Source organism: Terrapene carolina, unplaced genomic scaffold (assembly GCF_002925995.2).
Source record: "Terrapene carolina triunguis isolate 2854851 unplaced genomic scaffold, T_m_triunguis-2.0 Scaffold62, whole genome shotgun sequence".
Classification (NCBI taxonomy): Eukaryota; Metazoa; Chordata; order Testudines; family Emydidae; genus Terrapene; species Terrapene triunguis.
In genome coordinates this window covers 11,490,986-11,511,467 of record NW_020664413.1, presented here as the reverse complement: position 1 = coordinate 11,511,467, position 20,482 = coordinate 11,490,986, and the positions used below count along the sequence as shown (strand labels likewise).

At 44.6% G+C, this 20,482-nt stretch overlaps 1 protein-coding gene across 1 annotated transcript in view; it reads right to left on the bottom strand.

Moving 5' to 3' along the window:
• LOC112117773 (TGF-beta receptor type-2-like) overlaps window positions 1–20,482 on the bottom strand; it is a 52,623-nt gene that overhangs the window by 13,583 nt on the left and 18,558 nt on the right. The window contains exon 2 of the mRNA XM_029910508.1: window positions 6,136–6,286. Within this exon, the coding sequence (XP_029766368.1) occupies window positions 6,136–6,286 (151 nt within the window). The remainder of the gene's footprint in view (window positions 1–6,135; window positions 6,287–20,482) is intronic.

The following is a 20,482-nucleotide window of genomic DNA, read 5'->3' as shown; positions in this document are numbered from 1 at the left end:
AAAGGCTGACTGTGTAACTGAGCCATTCAGAGACAGGGAGAGAGCTGCAAGCAGAGTGGGTTGTTTCTCCCAACTCTGAGATGGGGAATAAGCCAGACTGGCTGAAGCTACAGATAGAAAGGTTAAGCTTAGGTAAGGCAATATGCGAGTGGGTCTCTTTGCTATTTTAAATCTACTCCTCTTAAGCACTGTGTAAACTTTTGTGCCAAATTAATTCTTTCTTTTTTTTTTTTTTTAGAAGCTGTTTCTGTATCACTACAAATGAATGCTGTCACAGGTTCCCAAAGAGAAACTTGTGCGGGGTCCAACAATTGTGTTGTGGTAGCACCTAGAGATGATAATATTTAATTACAATGATATGTCTGCAACCGGTGGTGATGGTGATCCAAATCTCTGCTCTCCAAGATGTGCCAGTAATTTAGCTGATAAAAATGTTCACTCAGAAGAAGGTACTTGGATAAGCACTTGTATTTCATTCTTCTTTTTCAGGTGGAGCCAATAAATGGTATTTTCTGGACTCTTCCTCAGTTGGTCACCAAGTTTGGGGTTTAATTGCTAGGTTTAACATGCTGTCCTTGAATGACCACCCCATGTCTGGCTTTCATTCCACAGGGGACAGAACTAATCTTTGGATAACTCTTCACTGTTTCTAGAGATGTCTTGACCTTTTGATTTGACAAAATTATAACATGCAGGAAATAGGGCCCTGAGCATGCCCAATATGTGTGTTGTGCCCATGTTTACATAACGGATTCAGTTACTGAGTAACTACTGAACAGAAAGAATGGGTGATGTCCCTTCTGAGCATTAACTCCTGGTATTTACCCTCCAGACATCCCCTGAGGGAGACTTCAGGGGTAGCCACCCGCCAGCAGGGGGCCTACAAAGGACAGTGGCTCTGGAAAGAGCTGTACTGCCATGAAAGATGGGAGTGGACATCTAGGGAACATTGTGAAGGGTCTTGGAATGCAGGATTTCCCTGTGGATCTCAGAACAGCCATGGATCTAAAGGGGCAAATATCCTTGTTTCTCCCTACTCCAAATGGGACAACTCAGAGGAAACAGAGACCTTGATGTCTTGGAGGTTCCAGGAGAATTTTTCCCCCTTCAGTGGGTTTCTATGCAGAAGGCAACGGCAGTGTTGTTTTTTTTAAACATGACTGCACCATTTAACTACACCCAGGTAATACAGTGAGCAATGTCCTGAAAATGCATGCAATAAACCTTATCAGAGGAATAATTCTTGATGTTTTTATATGAGGTGTTATAATGTAATCAATCCTAGAGTTGTACAATGCTCTAGTTAAACAATATTTTTAATGGACAGAGTTCATTTACTTTTAGTACCCTAGATCGCCAGCCTTTTTAACAAGGACGTTGTGGAATATTTTCTAAAGTGTCTCAGGGCCAGATTTTTAAAGGTCTTTAGGCACCTACCGGCATCTTTAGGTATTGCTATTGCTAGGTTTAACATTTCATCCTTGAATGACCATATCTGACTTCATTCTATAGAGGACATAACTAGCCTTTGGACACTCTTTACTGCTTCTAAAGATGTCTTGACCTTTTGATTGACAAAATTATAACGTGCAGGTAATAGGGCCCTGAGCATGTCCAGTAGGTGATTGTGGTGATTAGCTGATGTGTTCGTTCCCTCTGGGGCACCTGGCATTGGCCACTGTCAGAAGACCGGATACTGGGCTAGATGGACCTTTGGTCTGATCCAGATGGCCGTTCTTATAGAAATCATATTATAATATCAGTAGTAATTGACTTCTCAAGAGATTTCACTTTCTGGAATTAATGCATTTGTTTGAACAGCATACATTTTGAATTAAATGTTGATGAATTTTCTGCATCCCATGTAGCTGTGTTGTTTTAGTCAACAATAAGAATAGTTAAAATATTTAAGGACCTGATCCTGAAAACTCACTCGAGAAGCTGCACTCATTTTAGTGGAATTACTCACATGAATAAGGTTGGCAGAATTGGGCCAAAGCTATAATAGCAGTAGTCTGTACTTTGAGGTTTTATTTTAAATTAGTATTCTATACTATGTCATGTTATGTCATGTTATGATGTCAAACAGCCTGTTAAAGTCAATGGAAATCCAATCTAGATCCAAATTCAATAGCTTGGGGTCCATTTTTAGTTATTGTTTATTGCTTGTATATCATCACAATATACATAGTGCTTTACAATACAGATGAAGATTAGATTAAACTGAGAACAAACAGGAAATGGTAAGAGAGAACATATGGTTATGTAGGCCCTTGGATGCTTGGTGCATGTGTCTTGGTGGCAACCAAATGTTACTTTGTTATTGAATTAAGTTATTTCAAAAGTATCCAAGCCGATAGGAATCTAACACTCCTTGAGAAGTGGGTTCGGACAAGTGTTTTAGGAGGAGGATGCCTGGGCTCAGAAACTAGGTAGATAAACATTGTATGAGAACCTATATAGATTAGAATGACCAATAGGGACAAGAATCTGTCTTGGTATATGGCCTCCATCACTGTAGTATCTGATTAGGACACTATGATTAGGTAGTCACTTGGGCCCAGATCCTCAAAGGTAATCAGTAGAAGTTAGGAGCCTAGATACCTTTTTGAAGGTCTGGGACGTGGAAGCTAGTGTGTGACATTGTTCTTGGGAAATCAGTCAGAACAAAATAAGGTCTGAAGGTGGATGTGGGCAAAAAATACAAAGAAAGCATCCCCAGGGAAGCAACTTGGGCTAAGTGAAAAGGTGATCAGGGTAAGAGCAGAGAGGTCAGAAGGGGAGCAACTTTGTGAAGATCTTTGAAGACGAGGGGCTTGATACTGCTCTGACAGGGAACAGTATGAATTTGTGCATATACCAGTATTCATTATAAGGGGCAGAAAAATGGTCTTGGGGCTGAGACACAGGAATGGGAGTCAGGAGACCAGAACAATATTCCTGGCTCTGCCACAGACTCCCTGTGTGATTTGGATACTTAAATTCTCTGTATGTCTGTACTTCATCTCATCTCATGGGTATTGTGAACTAAATGTCAGCAAAGCACCCTGAGATCCTTGGACAGACGGTGCTGTCAAAGCGCAAAATAGCGTCCTTTGTATAGCACCACAGATGTACACAGGGCTGGATGGTGAGTAACATACATGGCAATAGTAGCCCCTCTCCATGGCTGTACCGTGTTGCATGGTCAATACAGCTGGAGTGCCTCATAAGGTCTCAGACTTTTTTTTAAGGAGAGGAGGGTGGGAGCTTGGCAGCTATGAACTGGGAGATTGTTCCAATTCTAATGGGTGGCGCATGTGTGTGCACGGTATAGAGCCATATCTATTTAACAGCTAATAGAATGGTTTCCTGTTAGTAACTGTGAAAGCAGCATTCCAGAATTAGATGCACGTCCCGGCGCTTTGCAGAGAGCACTGACAATGGTCTCCAGGGGGAAGAGCTTAACCACAAAACTGAGTCGTCGTGTTTTCTTTGGACTCTTGGGTTTTTCTTTCAAAAACAGCTTTTATCAGCGTTTCAAGAACACAGATTTGGAAGGAAATGAAAAGCCAATGCAAAGCCAGGCCCAGAGAGTGACTGAGGTAACCATGCCACAACCTCCAGTGAAAACAGGCACTTTTACCAAGTCACATTTACCGCTGCTAGGACTGTGAACATGTAACTCTTCCAGACGGGCCTCCACCATGCTCTGCACCAAGAGTGGCAAAAAAAACCCTGCAATCGGCAAGTTGTCAGCTGGATGCTTTCCCCACTCGTGGGGGGTGAAGACTGAAGGTACCCACCCCAAGTCTCTCCAAAGTGGGTGAATGCAATGTGCTTCTAAGAGATCGAATGCCTGTTCCAAAGCCCATTTGCTTCAGTGGGGTTGGACTGGGCTGCTGCTCTGTGGCAATCTGTTTTTACTAACAAACAGATTTCAGGCATCAAGGCACTGGAGACCATATGGAGACCTTGAAAAAACGAGGCTAGGTCATGCATCCTGGGAGTTCCTGTGCATAAGGAAACTATAGACATAATTACCTTTGCACTCATGATGTTCTACACTCGCTAGCATCTCCCATCCTGGGATTGCCAAGTGGGGAAAGTGAGGCACACAGAGGTTCCATGACTTGTTCAACGTTGCTCAGAAAGTCAGTGGTAGAGCCAGGGATAGAACCCAGATCTGCTCTTCTTTAGCCACTAGCCTATGTGGAAAACTGAACTACAATCCTGAAACCTGAATGCCGAAGGACACCTGACCTAGCACATCAGGGGGCCCCCAATAACCTTGAGGAAAATAATTCAGAAAGTTACAATAATGATCTCCCTTCTGGGTCATGGAGAACAAGATTGTATTTTGGGGGTGAACTTGTCACTTAGACCTGGAGCATACAGGAGAAAAACGATTGATATAAAGCTGGGTACCAAACAAAACACGAGGAAAAGTTGCTTAAATGTGCCTTTGTCAACAGAAGATGGGATCTAAAGCCCACTCTAGGCAGTAGGAGTCTGAATTGACTTCAGTGGATTTGCCCCTGAGAGGTCAATGTCTTCCGGGGGGTCTTCACACAGGACATCTGAATTCCACAAAACAGAACAAGCTGTATCCTCTGTGGCGACTGCCTGCTAACAGCTTGCCAGGGCAGGATAAGATAAAGTGCTAACAAGCTCCTGGCAAGTGAAGATGCTGATGAGGATGAGGAAAGAGAGGTGTGGCTGTGTCGTGACGGGCTTTCATACCACCGACTCTTTCACAGCTCACAGAAACATACCTACCTCTTCCTTAGTGAGTTATTAATAAGGAACTGTTATCCTGTGGCCACCGGGTGACTTCCTCACCAGACGAGGTGAGTGATTTGCTATGAGTATTTACAGTTCGATTCCATGTGAGACGATTAATGCTGCTGTTTTGGTTTCTCCGGCAACTGTGGGCTTCTGCTGATAGAGCCAATGAAATGTCTTGGGGTTACTATCCCCTAGAGAGAGATTCAGTTTTGTTTTCAGACTTCAAGGCCTTGTCTTCACTTAGAAAAAAGGTGTGTTAGCTAACACATGGTAACTAACTCAAGGGAAAACCATAGTGAAGACAAAGCAATTTGCAGCTTTGAGGCTAATTAGCAGGTCAAGGTGAAGACTACGGGGAGCCTAGTCTTCATCTCAACCTGCTAGCTAATATGAAACTACAAATTGCCTGGCCCAGCCAATCACAGCATCTCCCTATATCGCGAATAGGAGATTCATAGGTTCCAAGGTCAGAAGGGACCATTGGGATCCTCTGTATGAGTGCAGGGCTAGAATTTCTGCTTAGTTTTATGGCACTGGCTCCATGCACTTTTTTAAATAATTCAGAAACTTTTTACCATACTGTCACGGAGTCACTGGGCCAGTGCTCTGGAACTGCTCTGTCTGAAGCCAGCCAGGACTCTGGGGGAGCATGCCTCCTCTCTCTGAGCATACTGTCACCAGGGCAAGAAGCTTCCACAGCTTCCACCTTCCTGGGTCTGACCTCAGAGCATGAGGCATCCCTTTCCACACCGTGTGCTTCCCGCAGCAAGTCCGCCCATGCGGGGCTCCTGGGGAAGCCAGAGGGCCCTGCACCCCAACTCCACAGCCAGCAGTGACGTTCAACCAGCGTAAAACAGAAGGTTTATTAGTCGACAGGAACACAGCGTAGAACAAAATGTGTGAGCACAGAAATCAGTGACTTTCAGCGAAGTCCATCTTGGGGGACCTTGGGCCGGACACCCTGGACTCCCTCTCTTCCAGTCCCCCCAAGCAGGCTGCCCGGGTTCCAGCTACCAGGCTTCTGACACGCCTGATGCTCCTCCTCCTGGTCTTTGTCTTGCTTCCCAGGCAAAGTGTCACCTGGTCATCACCTGGTTGCATCCCCCTTCTGGGTCTCAGGTTACGAAGCCATTGCAGCTGGAGCAGCATCACCTGCCCCCGGGGGTCTCAGCCAAAGTCATACACCCTTATCCCACCACCTACGCATTGGTGCAATACACAGGGAAACTGAGGCGCGCACACAGTATTCATGCAAAACAGTAAAACTCACATAGGCTCAAAAGTAAGACTCCCATACAACATAACAAGGGAAAATCCCCGCTTCGTCACACATACAGAAAGCACATTGGTAATAGGATTGTTGCTTACCATATGGCCACACAGATTTCATATGGACTCTCACAATAGGAGTTCAAATTACAGTTGCTGTAGCACACCTTTTCCTCACACACTGGGGAGGTGGAGTCGCACCATTTACACAAGTTGGTCTTCAGATTTCTTCGTGCCCCGGCAGAACATGCTGCAAATAGAAACAAAGCCTTTGAATTATTGATTTTCTTTGTCACTCTTGTCTCGAGTCTTAGCTGGCACTTTAGTTTGCCTATGAAAAAATGTGTGATTCACAGAACCACAGGAGGAGAGAGGGAAGCCTGCGCACAAGCCCGAGCTGACTCTGCTGTTTGTAAGTGCATTTGTTAATCATTTTCCTTTACTGAACTCTTCGGTCAAATGTGTTAGGCCAGAATTCACAGACCGCAGCTGCAGCTACGTGAGCACCAAGGAAGCAGGTCCTGCTGGAGAGTGCTTATTTCAAAGCTGGAAATTCTGAGCTGCCAAAGGTAGTGTGGTCCAGTGGATAGCGCACTGGATGGGAGTCAGGAGACTTGGGTTCTATTCCTGGCTCTGCTACTGACCCACTAGGCAGCAGGGGAGGGGCATAGCTTTAGTGGGAGTTCGTGGATTCCCACCCACAGAAATTGGAAAACCAAGGGTGCAAAAACACCCTGTGGGGGCGAGGGGGAGCTTCATTTGCTCATTTGCACAAGAAGTTGCACATGGCGCCAAAGCCTGGGCCCTGTGTCATGGTGGCGCTGCTCCTGGTCATGTTGCTGCATAATGATGTCAGAGTCTCTACAGAGGCCCAAAGGGGAAAATCTCCCCAGAGGGAGCACCAGGGGGGAGGCAATACCTCAGTGTGTCCCAGTCTCCAGGCGGCAAAGATGGGGTCAGGGCACTGGGCTTGTGGCAGGGACTCCCTCAACAGCTGGGAACAGATGCTGAGTGGAGCCACCTCCCCCATCGCATCTCCGGTGGGATGTCTCTCACTGCCGTGCGTAACCGGGACTGGCCCTGCACTGAGGCTGGGCCTGGGCCCCTCACCAGACCACACACCCACCCCTGGCACTGTCATTGTGTCATCCTCTCTTTGTACTACTTGTTGTCACACGGTTATACTGGATTTAGTAGGATGCACCCATTTAATTGGGATGCTACGTCCACCCCTGCTACTGTGTGACCTGGACTGTGATCACTTGACCTCCGTTGCTCCATCTGTAAAATGGAGATGAAGAAAATTACTTTATAAAATGCTTTGAGATCTGCAGAGAAGAAGTGCTATATTGGAGCTAAAGATTAGTGTTGTTTTCCCTTTGATGGGCGTTGAGAGATGAGTGAACCACAACCTTTCTTCCAAATGCCCCTGAACTTAGGGATGGGATGAGGCGGTTGGAAATGTTGGTCTGAATCTGAAGTTAGCTAGTGCCTCTGACGTTCTAATGGGCCAGCTCAAAACCTCTGTTCTGAACAATGCTGAGCTTTGGTGTGGGAGGGGTTTCCAGATTTCACTCTGGACCCAGACTTTTCAAGGTGAGGCCCTCCCTCTAATTGAAAGCCTTTGGGTAGTACTTTCTGCAGCATAGGATACTGTTGTGTACAGAGACCTTTTTTCTAAACACACACCACGATGAAGAAATAATTGCAGCAGGCGTGCAGTAGCTGCTGTGTACATGGCCTGGGTACAAAATCGTATTTATTTTTGTACCAGAGCTGAAGGAACTATTTTAGGTTAAGGAATAAATCTCAGCTAAATTTAAACTTCCTGTTGGAAAGCTGCTTATTTTGATTTAAAAAGGGCAAACAAAAGAGCCGTCAAATAATTTTTTTTAAAAAATGGCCCAAATATAGGCACCGAATTAACGCAGCCTGATTTTCAAAGGCGCTGAGTATCTAAAATCCTCGCTGATTTCAATGAGAGCTGTCAGCTCTCTCCACTTCACAATGAGATTTTCAAAACTACCAAAGCGATTTGGACACCCAATTCCCATTAAAACCCCACTGTGCCTGATTCTGCTGTGACAATGATTGGTTTTATGTCCTTAATATTATCATCCCATTAATTTTAATGAGAATTGGGTTTCCAAATCCCCTATGTGACTCTGAAAATCGTAGCCTTTGAAAATCAGGGCACTCTAAGTTAGGAGCCTAACTTTAGGCACCTAGATTTGAAAACTTTGGCCATGTGTTCATGTGTTTATTTTTCCAAAAGACGAGCCTGAAACTTAATTTTCAAAATAGAGCCCCAATCCTGCAAACTCCCACTCACCTACCTAGTCCCTACTCACATGAGCCATCCCACTGATTTCAAAGGTGCCTCTTGCCTCAGTTGTGTAACTCCTTACAGGAGTACGGATTTTCAGGATCAGGTCTTTGAATGCCGTGTCAGAACTTTGTAGCAAAAACTTCAGGAACTCTTTAAAAGAATCACTGATGCCACCAGCCCTACGGTATGTTAGCGGGGGACGCCGCAGTTGTACCAAGGAGGATATTGTGCCTTATTTTGCTGTGGCAGAGAAAGGACTTGTTCCTTTAATCTTATCACACATGGCAAAGAATCTAGTAGCAGATGACCGTAGCAAAATAAAAGGCCAGTTAATATATACGGAGTCCTAATTTTCGGTTGCTCGAGTTGTCTATATTAAAGTATAATTTTTAAGTACCCCAGGCAGAATGTGCTTTTTGTCCAGATTTCTCCAAAGGGCTCGTATTTAGGCACCTGAGTGAAGTGACCAGGTACTCAACTGTGCTGATCACCCTGCCGCCGCCACTGTTCTCAATAAGGCAATCCTCAGTACAGTCCTTATCAATGGGATCCGCTGGCTGCTGAGCACTTTGGGCATCCGACCTTTTCCCTTCAGTGCCTAACTCCGCGCTCCTGAAAATCTGGCCCCAAGTATCTTAGTTATTGTTACTTTATATTTTGGATAGCAGTGCCAAAAATCCAGTGTAATAACATTCTCTCTAGGAATTGATATCACACCCATCACTGTGGTAACTGAGTGCCTCAGCTGAGAATAAAGTCAGCCTTCTCCAGTATCTTTGTGTCCTTTTCATCCGGGTCTAATGGAGTTCAAAGTTTTCCATTGTTAATTATCTAAAGTTTATTCTATGAAAAAGTCAAATTCTGCCCTGGGACGAGTTTCCTATTGACACACATCTGGGGAAAGAACCTAGCCTTGGATGTTCTCTAAGTGCAGGCATAGTTATCCACTAGTGAACTCAAAGGCATCCTGTGGTACCCCCTTAGCCATTAGTCTAAACATACATAACCGGCACCTGGGAGAGAAAACCCCAAAGACAATCTGTGAGTTAGAGAGGGAGTGGAAAAATGCCTCATGGCATTAAGGGATTTTAACTTCCTTGCTTCCCAAATCTAAGGAGTGCAGGCTGCTCTGACATCATCGTGTGGGCCTAGTGTGATCCTTCCATCAGCACTGCTGCCCCTCTGACGTGCATCAATAAAAGAACAATTGGAACCCTTACACCCAGAAATAAACCATTTACAGATCTGAGCCCAAGGTTCACAACCAAGAAGGAAGCCTGGCTGGCGCAGATAAATCTGTTGATTCCGTAAACTGGGAAGAGGAATTTTTTTTTAATTGACCCATGAAAGAGTTAAAATGCCACACAACAAGAGCGTCTCCAAGAAGCAGCATTGTGGCTGTGAGATGGGAATTTGGGAGGGCAGGGAGGGGGAGTCAAACCAAGAAGATAGGCAAGGTTACTATAAAACTTCGGTACAAACTGATACCAAGAGTTCTGCACTTTGGGGCAGCTCCTGGCCCTATTGAAGCCAATGGTGATTTTGCTGATGACCTCAGTGAGACCAGGATTGGAGGATAACCTTCCAAGCACACTGCTTTGAACACTGGTACTGGACCTCCTAAAACTGGCCTGACCTGAAACCCTGGCGCTAAATGCCCCTTAGCTTTAAAGAGTCAATCCAGGTCTGGGTCTCACCAGCTCATCTCTCTCTGGGTCTGATTCTCATTTTACATAAATGTAAATATACTTGATGCCCCCTTTAAGGTCCCTTTACATGTTTACCAGAGTGGTCTTAGTGCAACTGAGTCTGGCCCTCTGTCACTACAACTGTGGAGAAATTGGAATCCAGCTCCCAGCTTTGCTGCTGGAGGGCTCATTGCAAGCACTCGCTGGGGGATCTAGGTGAAGAGGGTGATGCAGATATAATTTGGGTGATGACCGTCTTCCTCAGGAGACGAAGCTAGAATGTTGGTGACCGGCTATGCTGAAAAACTAGATTGAGTGGGAAGGCTCTACGCTTTTCTTTACAGATGTCCTCCCTGAAGCCTAGTGAACAAGACAGTGCTTGAGCCGGCCTCTGTCAAATATCCACCCGGGGAAACTCAAACCGGAAGAGGAGGATTGTTCCTCCGTTGTCTGCAAAGGAGAGGAAGCACACAAGCTATGGGGGTAAAATGAAAAGAAAATGAAAGATTCCATGAGTGAAGATCTGGGGGCCTCCCTTTAGAATTTTTGGATCCATTTACTAAGAAAGACACTAATAGATAGCGCTTGATTTACTGCCATTCCTGTGAATAACCCCTGTTGCAGTCACCAGGAGTTGGGAAGGTGGATCAGTAATTATACTCAACAGCTGTGTGGTGCTTTTTATCTTCAAAAAATGTTACCACACCCATACGAGATAGATAAGCATTATTATTCTTGTGTTACAGATGGTGAAACTGAGGCATAAAAGATACAGTGACAGAACCAGGAGCTCCTGGTTTCCAGTCTTGTGTTCATTTCATTAGTCCCCATGTCAGTCCACATATTATCCTGTTTACATTCTGCTTGTGACAGATGTGGCAATTCCCCACAATATCCCTGAAAGATCTCCTAATATTATTGTGGGCCATGATTGTATGTAATCTTTCTAGTGGGGAGATGTGACAGATGTGAGATCTGGGAGTTCAAAAGACTATATTGGGACAATAAGTGTTAAGAGAGAAATTAATGCAAATTATCGCAATTCTGCTTATGCAAAACCCCAGCCTTTTGAAGCTATGTCCTGAGGTGAGGGTCATTGTCTACTGACTGCCTGTCACAGAAGGCCAAGATCAAAGGCCAAAGCTGTATAAAGAAATGGTTTTGGATCTGGATCTAAGCCGCATAAACTTGTAACCCTAGGGAAAACCCACTTGTGGGTTTTGAAGGACTAAAACCTAGCAGAGCCTGAGGCTGGAGTTAGAGGTGACCTAGCACCCTTTTTAGCATGCCTTTTGTTTTAGCATGTTTTCCTCTGTCATGCTTTTATTTTAAGAATAAATGTGTTTGCTTAGAAGGAGCTATGTCATAGCTTATAGTTGTGGGAAATCCACTGGTTATAGCCCTTGAAAAGAAAGCCAGGCACAAACATTGGCCTTTTAGGCAGTCTGGCTTGCTGGGGATTGCACAGGGTAAGGCAGGGAGCTGTGCAGCCTTTAAATCCACAGTCAGGAGGAAGGTGAGATGAGGTTCTCCGCCCAACAGAGGTGATGTCTGGAAGCCTGAAGTAGTTGCCCTTGATGGACTACAGAGGGGGAATTCAGACGCCCCCCGACTTACGCAATCGTTCCGTTCCAGAAAGCCTTGCCTAAGTCGGAAATGTATACCCGTACGTTACGCAAACATTTCTGCAACTCGAAAATCCTATTTCTGGCTTATGGAACTTTTTCTGTAAGTGCAAATTTGTGTAAGTCGGGTATTGCGTAACCCGGGGAGCGTCTGTACAGGTGCAGTTTGCTCTGAAACTGTGACGTTGCTCACTATGTGTTTGCTTGGAAACAATGTTTTGTGACTGTAAATCCTGGAATGGAATAGTGAATGAACTACGTGCAGTTATAACAGTTGCTGAAGTGTGTGTGTGTGCGTGCGCGCGCATGTGTGGACATACCCCATTCTCTAAAGAATGATTTAGTTTGGTTTGTTGTTTATGCCCCTACCCTGCAAAACACCACATGCAGTCAGATTCTGTGCATTCCTTCTGATTTCCAGGCTCAGGGTCTCAGCTTGTTTAACCAGACAATATTGTACCAGTGCCTGTGGAGGAACTAACGATTTGACAGTGTCATTTGTACTGCACAATGAAGAAATCAAGGCAAATATCAATTTTTTAAAAAAAGTCTAATATAAGTATGTAAATAAGATCCATAAATAATGTTGCATTGAGTCAAAATTCTGTGGAGATTGTCTTAAACTATGTTTTGCATGGATTCCATTATCTTTTCTGAGAGAGATTATGGCAGGAACACCTTCTCTTTTTTAACAAGTAAAAATAAGTGTAAGAAACCCACCAAAGTTCCTTCAGAACTTTGTGTCCCTGAACAATTAGCTCGTAGGCACAGTTTAGCTGCCACATCACTCAGAGTAGTCCTAATTAGACCCAGATGAACACTTTCAATATTAATACTCAGATGATTTAATAAAGCTGCACAAGCAGTAAAAGTAACAATACGCTTCCATAAAGGGGTTCCAGATGTTGCTGAGGCAAATGCTAAACATCAAAATAAAAACTTAAAAAAAAGCTGGATAAGCAAAACTTGGAACGAACTATAAACTAATTAAATGCGGGGTGAGTTTTCCAAAAAATAAATTGAAGCCATAAGGACGTGATATGAGCCAATAAAATAATAGGTAGTCAAAGTTACTGTGAAACAACAGTTTGGAAGGGTGGTCTGAAGTCACCAATAGGTGGGTTACTTTGTGCTTTGTCTCTTCCTCCACAGTAATCTTCTGTGTCCTTGTGTATGTGAACAGGTTCATGCATTTTGGTGTTGGTTGCTATGAATCAGAAGCTGCTCCAGAAAGGATAAGAGCTGACTCTAAGCATTTGAACACAGACATGAACCACACATTTTTTTTGGGATATCTCTTACTGGAGCAGCAGAACTGATACCACAGCCAAGGGGCTTTAAAGTTTGCTTTTCAGTTGCTTTGAGGGGCCCGTGTTCTACCTGTATAGAAGACAGTTCTACCAGTAGCTTGGAGAGGCCCATGTTCTACCCTGTTGCCTGTGTGCTATTGTTCACCTCAGCCCAGAGGGGCCCATGTTCTACCATTTTTGCACTTGCAATTGTCCCCATGACAGGGTGCTGTTAACAGCTTCAAATTGGGCTCTCTGGAAGCCAGCACCCTGGTCACTTAGAACACGCAGGGCACGGGGTGTGGTTAGGATAGAAGGGAGCATTTACACTTGCTGGTAATCTGATGAGTTAATGAGGTAATTAGCTCACCAGCTGGAGAGACCAGGTAGGAAAGCAGGAAGTATAAAAGGCTAACCCTGGGAGCAGGAAAGGAGCTTCTCATAACTTTTACTCACAGCCTCAGACTTCAAGGCCAGAAGGGAGCATCATGATCATCTAGTCTGACCTCCTGCACATTGCAGGCCACAGAACCTCACCCACCCACTCCTGTAATAGACCCCTAACCTCTGGCCGAGTTACTGAAGTCTGCAAATCATGGTTTAAAGACTTCAAGTTACAGAGAATCCATCATTTACACTAGTTTAAACCTGCAAGTGATCCATACCCCATGCTGCAGAGGAAGGCGAAAAATCCCCAAGGTCTCTGCCAATTTGACCCAGGGGAAAATTCCTTCCTGACCCCAAATATGGCGATCAGTTAGACCCTGGGCACGTGGGCAAGACCCACCAGCCAGAAACATGGGAAAGAATTCTCTGTTACTATGTGTTTTTAGTTTGTACTGGGGTTTATGAAGGAGACACAGTAAACAAACATGGTGACGGTACTTTGGTGTACCCGTGTGCTGCTTAATTCACCAACAGGTCTTATCAGCCAGGCTTTTCCTGGAGTGGAAGAGGGAACCCATTCACAGTCCCTTTAAGATACTTGTTTTCTACACACAATGCACCATATTCTTCCTGCTTATATGGTGACCTAAAATCGCTTTCCCAGCAGCTTTCTGCACCAATCTTGTCCACCTCAATAGACTTAATTCAGTCCCTGAAACCTCAGGCCCCCAGTGGATAATCTGAATGCACTAGGGGGAGGTGCTCAGATAACACAGTGACGGTTGAAGTCACTGGGAGCACACGAGGGAGCAATCATCTTCCACAGCATATCTCAAACAGGTTCCATATCACCGTTTGGCTCCATATCATGTAACGTCTGTCCTGGGCCTTTTGCAAAGTCACAATATCATTGGCCCCAAATGATAACCAGTAAGGATGGCAAGGAATTTGTAGTATGTCGCATATGTGCCAGTGAAGCAAAAGGCATGTTCCAGCTGAAACAATGACATGTGCCATGCAATTAATTTCACATGTGCCTACTTTTGAAAACTGGGCTCTCCATATGGCACTGAAGTACCAAGTGGAGCTTTATACATCCGTTAGAAGGTGTGGACGAGTGTGAGCCATTTATTGATGAATAGAGACAAAATGCCCCGGAGAGTGTCCCCAAACCACATGGTGTCCCCCAAGGGCTGGATTTCATGTTTGGGTCTTTGCTTTAACTGACAGCTGTGTCAAATGACACATCGGCAAGGCAGCTCCTTACTGAATATGCTTTGGAGGAGACTCGTGCATGTTGTTTATTTCCTCATGTGTATACAGTAATTTCCACTCGGCATATTTGTTCCTAATATGCCCAGGGGAGACCATAGGCAATGAATAACTGGGATGCAAAGCTAAGGCCTCTCACGTGGGGTCAAACCACATCAGATTGGAGCCCAGTCAGATACAGATGAGGAAGACACATGTGGCACTGGGATCATACAGAGCTGCTGCTTAATGCACAGGCTTCCCTGCATCTCTCAAAAGCACAGATTGAGGCACTTTTTCGTGAGGCGTACGTGTGTATCTGAGCTCAGGATTAGACTTTAGAATTGGATTTCATCCTGTGACTAATGACACAGCTATATAATAACAGAGCTACTCATAACATTATTCTGAGAATGACCAAATTCTTTCCCTGTTATACACATTATTTGTTTCTCAATATTAAAAAGAAAAGAAAAGCCAATGGGATCTAGCTTCCCTTTGATCCATGTGAGAAAGCTAGAAACTTTCCATAACTGCCTACTGCAGGGTTCCTTTCATGATGTCCAGTGTCAGAGACAAGATACTGGACTAGATCCAGGGTGACAATTCCTATATTCCTGATCCTCAATAGATTGGTACCTGGCTAGATTACAAGGCCAGAAGGGACCATTGTTACCCTCTAGTCTGACTTTCCTGCATAAGACAGGCCATACGGCTTCCCTGAATTAATTCCAATTTGAACTAGAGCAAATCTTTTAGAAAAACATCCAATCTTGATTAAAAAATTGTCAGTGATGGGGAATCCACCTCGCGCTTGGTAAATTGTTTTAATGGCTGTTACCCTCATTGTTAAAAATGTGTGCCTTTTAGCTAATCTGAATTTGTCTAGCTTCAACTTCCAGCCATTGGATCTTGTTATTCCTTTGTCTGCTAGACTGAAGAGCCTATTATTTTCAAATGTCTGTTCCTCACATAGATACTTTTAGACTCCATATATACACATAGGTATCAAGGAGAGGACAGACCAAATTATTTGAGCTGGAGAGATTCAGTAGCAAATTTTCCAGGATACCCCATGATGCGCAAAGCACATCTCCTATTAGAATCTCAGTGCTACTGGAACAATTTTTATCATGGAGGTGTTGAGAGCCACTGAACCAAACTGTAAACCCTGTATACAATGGAAACCACTTCAAGCCAGGGGGTGCAGCTGCCCCTCCCCCCGCACCTTTAGTTTCAGCACCTATGGTGTTACTTACACTTCATTTGGTTCATACAACTGAATCCTGCCCTCAGGTTGCCCTATACAATAAACTACTGCACTTGTGAAGGCTGGAGTGAGTCCATAATGTATCTTGGTGAATAAAAAAGGGTCGATTTTGATGGCATTAGACACAGTGCTTCCTGAGGCCAAGTCAGACGTGCAGTATATCCTTTGTGGACTAGCTGGACCTTTTTTAAAGGTAGGATAGTAACGGACTTATTCTGTCATTTACCTTTTGTTAAACGTATCTTCTTTAAATTAGTGTGTTTTGTAAGTAATGCTTAGGCCTATTACAAAGTAAATGCTGACGTGCTTGGGCTATACCAGGAAAGTTCTCAAAACTGCTGTAAAATTGGAATAATGGAGATCTGTAGAATAAGATCTCTCTCCTGTCTGGCTGTCTAATCTATTGTATTTCTAATCACTAATGTCTAAGTGCCATTGTAATTACTGGGCTTTGCATGTGGCATTTGCCTCATGACAGTTGATCATTATATGATGAAGTTTTATACAGTAACATATGGGTGCAATGTCACAGAACAAACATCATACCATGTGTGCGATTTCTGCAGTCAGTACCAGCGCAGTCAATGGTATCATTCTAGCTAACAGAAATCAGGAGTGAGCCCAGAATGATATGCAAGGATTATCTTATGTTTTGCTTCAATTTCTTTGGCTCATGCAGTTGTTCTCCAGCTCTTGAAATCACAGGAGCATAGAAATTAAAGATAGATTAGATAATACATCTTTTCTACCCGTCTATGGTATTCTTTAATGTGCTCCTCAACATAATATCTAGTTGCTGTTACTGCATGTCATCTAGCCGATCCCCAGTGCACCATTCCTGCATTACATCCTACTATTTTTTAGTGCTTTGCCCAGTCTGATGTTAAGTGTCCCAAGCAATGGAGTTTCCACTTCTTCCTTTGGCAGATTATTCCATTGTTAGGAATTCTTTTCCTGATATTAAGTCTAAATTTTTCTATTCTGAATTTCATCCCATTGCTTCTAGTCATGTCCCCTTGTATCACCCAGAATACAATAGAACCTCAGAGATATGAACACCAGAATTATGAACTGACCAGTCAACCACACACCTCATTTGGAACTGGAAGTACACAATCAGGCAGCAGCAGAGATCAACCCCCCCCCCCAGCAAATACAGTACTGTGTTAAATGTACACTACTAAAAAATAAAGAGAAAGTTTAAAAAAAAAAGATTTGACAAGGTAAGGAAACTGTTTCTGTGCTTGTTTCATTTAAATTAAGCTGGTTAAAAGCAGAATTTTCCTTCTGCACAGTAAAGTTACAAAGCTGTATTAAGTCAATGTTCAGTTGTAAACTTTTGAAACAACAACCGTAACGTTTTGTTCAGTGTTACGAACATTTTGGAGTTACGAACAACCTCCATTCTCTGAGGAGGTTCTGCAGTTATTCCCTCTCCTTGGAACATGTGCAGGCAATTATCATATCCCTCCTCCCTTAGTTGTCATATAGCCAGCTATCCATATTTAAAAGCCTGATCCTGGAAAATTCTTGATCACATAAATAGTCCCTTTGATTCTTGCGTGAGAAAGGGCTGCAGGATACACAATGCTAAGTTCTTTCAGTCTTTCCATTTAAGCCAATCCCACCAGCCCCCTTAATCACAGATGTTGTTCTTTTTCTGAACTCCCACTAGTTTGTCTCCATCTTCCTGGTAATAAGGTGCCCCGTACTGAATATAGAATTCCCGGGGGCAGTCTCACCAGAGTGCCACTGCAGTAGATGACAAGTTTGTTGCAGCACAGTGGTACTGATAATTATTTTCCATATTGTGCGCCCTCCTTTTCGTTTGAAAACAACAACAGTGCTGACTGACTCATCGAGCCTACAGCCTCTGAGTCATTCTTTTATTTCTGGATTCCACCGTTGCACCCTTTGCAGTGCAATGCATAGCACATACACACACATAAAACGTGCACAAGGAGTTCACGTTTTTCCAGTAATAATGAAGCAATTTCCATACCATTAGAGAGAAATGATTGTACTTTGCATGCTCTGGCTTTTATTTTCCATTGTATAAACTCTGCACATGAAATAAGGATGGTTGTAAACTAAAACTGTTGTTATTTTCACTCAGCTTGACTGCAAGCTAGCGTTAGGAGTCAGTTAGACAGTCAGCTTGAACTTTGAAAGTATAGGAATTGACCCTTTCACCCCCCTCAATTTTCTCTCCGGCTGGTTTGCAGCAGGAATCATGGCAGATGGGCACTTCCTGAGCAGGTGGGATGAGTCGTGATATCTGTGTGAGGAAGTCCCAAGTGGTCACACCGAACAACCAGGAGCCATTGGTGGAAAAGGTGTAATGGGGAGCAGAAGAGGCAGGCAGGTGAATGTGGGGAACCCCCATAGTGAGTGCTGAGAAGTAGGCAGGAAGCCGGGGCTGCCGAACGGGCAGTCAAGGGAAGGGAAGCAACACAGCTTCCCCAGGCAGGTGCTCAATAGCAGAAGGGATAGGTGCATGGGTCTGGATGGTGGCTGACCAGTCCTCGGATGAGAGGGCTTGCCTATTGTATGACAGGGGAGAGCCGCTACATGGTGGCAGGCTGGGGGAGAGGAAAGGGAGGTGGCCCTGGGAGGGCTAGGCGGAGATATGACCCAACACCTGCCAGCCATTAAGCGCAGACTGTGCACTGCAGCCCTTTGATCAGACAGCTGTTTCCTAAGTTTATGTCCGACAGAGCTCAGCGTGTTGGCTACAGATCAGAATGTGCACTGGTGGCAGGGACTGAAGAGCTAAAGGTAACTGCATGCTGTATTCTCTCTAATGGGTAGAGCCATCTTCATAGTCCTGTCACCAGCTCTTCTCTTGTCCTGTTGTGATCTCCTGCAGCGAGGCCCTTCGCGAGCGGTCGTGCATTGGGAATAACCCAAATGAGACCAACACAACACAAGTAGTTGGTTGGCTGATTCAGAGGCTGATTCTGGTCCCTGTTGCAGTGGTATCTAAGGGCCATATGGGTGCTGCAAGGGGTTGAGGGAGAATTCCTTCAGAGCAGGAGAAAAGTAGGGCCAATGGAATCAACATTATATTGCCCCTCCCCCCGCAGGGGGTGTAGCGCTGGGAGGGTGCGTGCCCATGGCGCTGAGCACTATGGGGGATTCCAGGCGGCTGTGTAGCCCATAGGCAGCTCTGGGGAGGCTACCATCAGCTAGAACAGCCTCTGGGGTGCCATTTTGCCCACACAGCAGCCCAGAATCCAGAGACAAAGCTGCTGCTGTTCCCGCTCTCCTAGGGCTGCCCCTTCTGTATTGTGCGCTCCGCCCTTTATGGGATCCTTGAACACAACTTCCTACCAGTCCTCCTCCGCTTTATGTATAATAGGGTCACACAAGGCGTAATACACGACTCCAGCCAAATTCTTCCTGCACAGAGTTTGGGGTCATGCAAACCTTGGGGGGGTTGGGGGCGGGGTTAAACAGGAGCACAAGGTTCTGCTCAGCGTGGTAACCACCTCTAGTCTCCCTTGTGTGTCACAGCACTTCTAGCATCCTCCCCACTAGGCAATGCTACTAGAGCAGCACATTCGGGCCATACGGTCAGATCTGTAAAGGCATTTAGGCACCTAAAGATGCAGATATTCAGCTCCCATTGGGGAGTCAGACATCCAGGCTCCTCTGAAAATCGCACTAGGTGCCTAGGTGCATCTTTAGGCACCTAATTACCTTTAAAAATCAGGCCCATTGCCTGCACCTTGACCTGAGTGAATAATGCAAGGCAAATAATTTAATTTTCAGATTTTGCCTCTGCTGTGCACAGAAGGCTAGACTGATTCGCTAGGAAGGGGAAGAACAACCTGGGTCATCCCAGGAGCAGCGAATGAATTGTTACTCAGGCAGTCACAATCCCTTCCCGGCTCCTGACGCTTAGTCCGGGGGAAGAGAGGAGTCAACTATTTTATATGGGGCAGTCCATAGCCAGGGCTCCTCTCATGCCCCACCCACTTGCTTGCAAGGAATATCGGGTTGTAGCTGAAGTCACAATCTGAGCAGGGGAATAGGGAGGAGGGTGCCTTTGCTCCCCTGTGTGGCTGAGAGAGCGCTGTGACAATCTACCCAAAATGTATGATGCAATTGCAAACTGATCGTTCTTAACGTATTCATTGTACAGGATTTTTTCCCATAGTGCGACTAGTTCACAAGCAATTGGTGGCAAATGCACTTTGGCATTTGTGCTTTGTTGGCTAGCGACCTAAATCATGGTACTGGTTCTCTTCCTTGCTTAGATGATTTGTTTTATTAATATTTCTTTTGGATTTATCCAATGCTTAACATGCTGTAACTAGCTTACCACCCCAGGGTGCATTTTGAAGTTTGAATATTAGAATCAAATATATAATTTATTTGCTTTGGCTGAATATTCAAGTTTGAATTCATTTTCTATGACCATTCGTGCTAGCAAAACTCTGCTGATCAAATGTTTGTGGAAAGCAAATGCAAAAGGGTCATGAACGGGCTGAACTGAAATCCTTTTTCAAATTCAAAAGAATAATTACAGGATGCTTTTCCCTCTTGCTCCTCATTCAGGCTCCAATTACTACCCCTGAGGAATAAAGTTATGGAAGGATTGG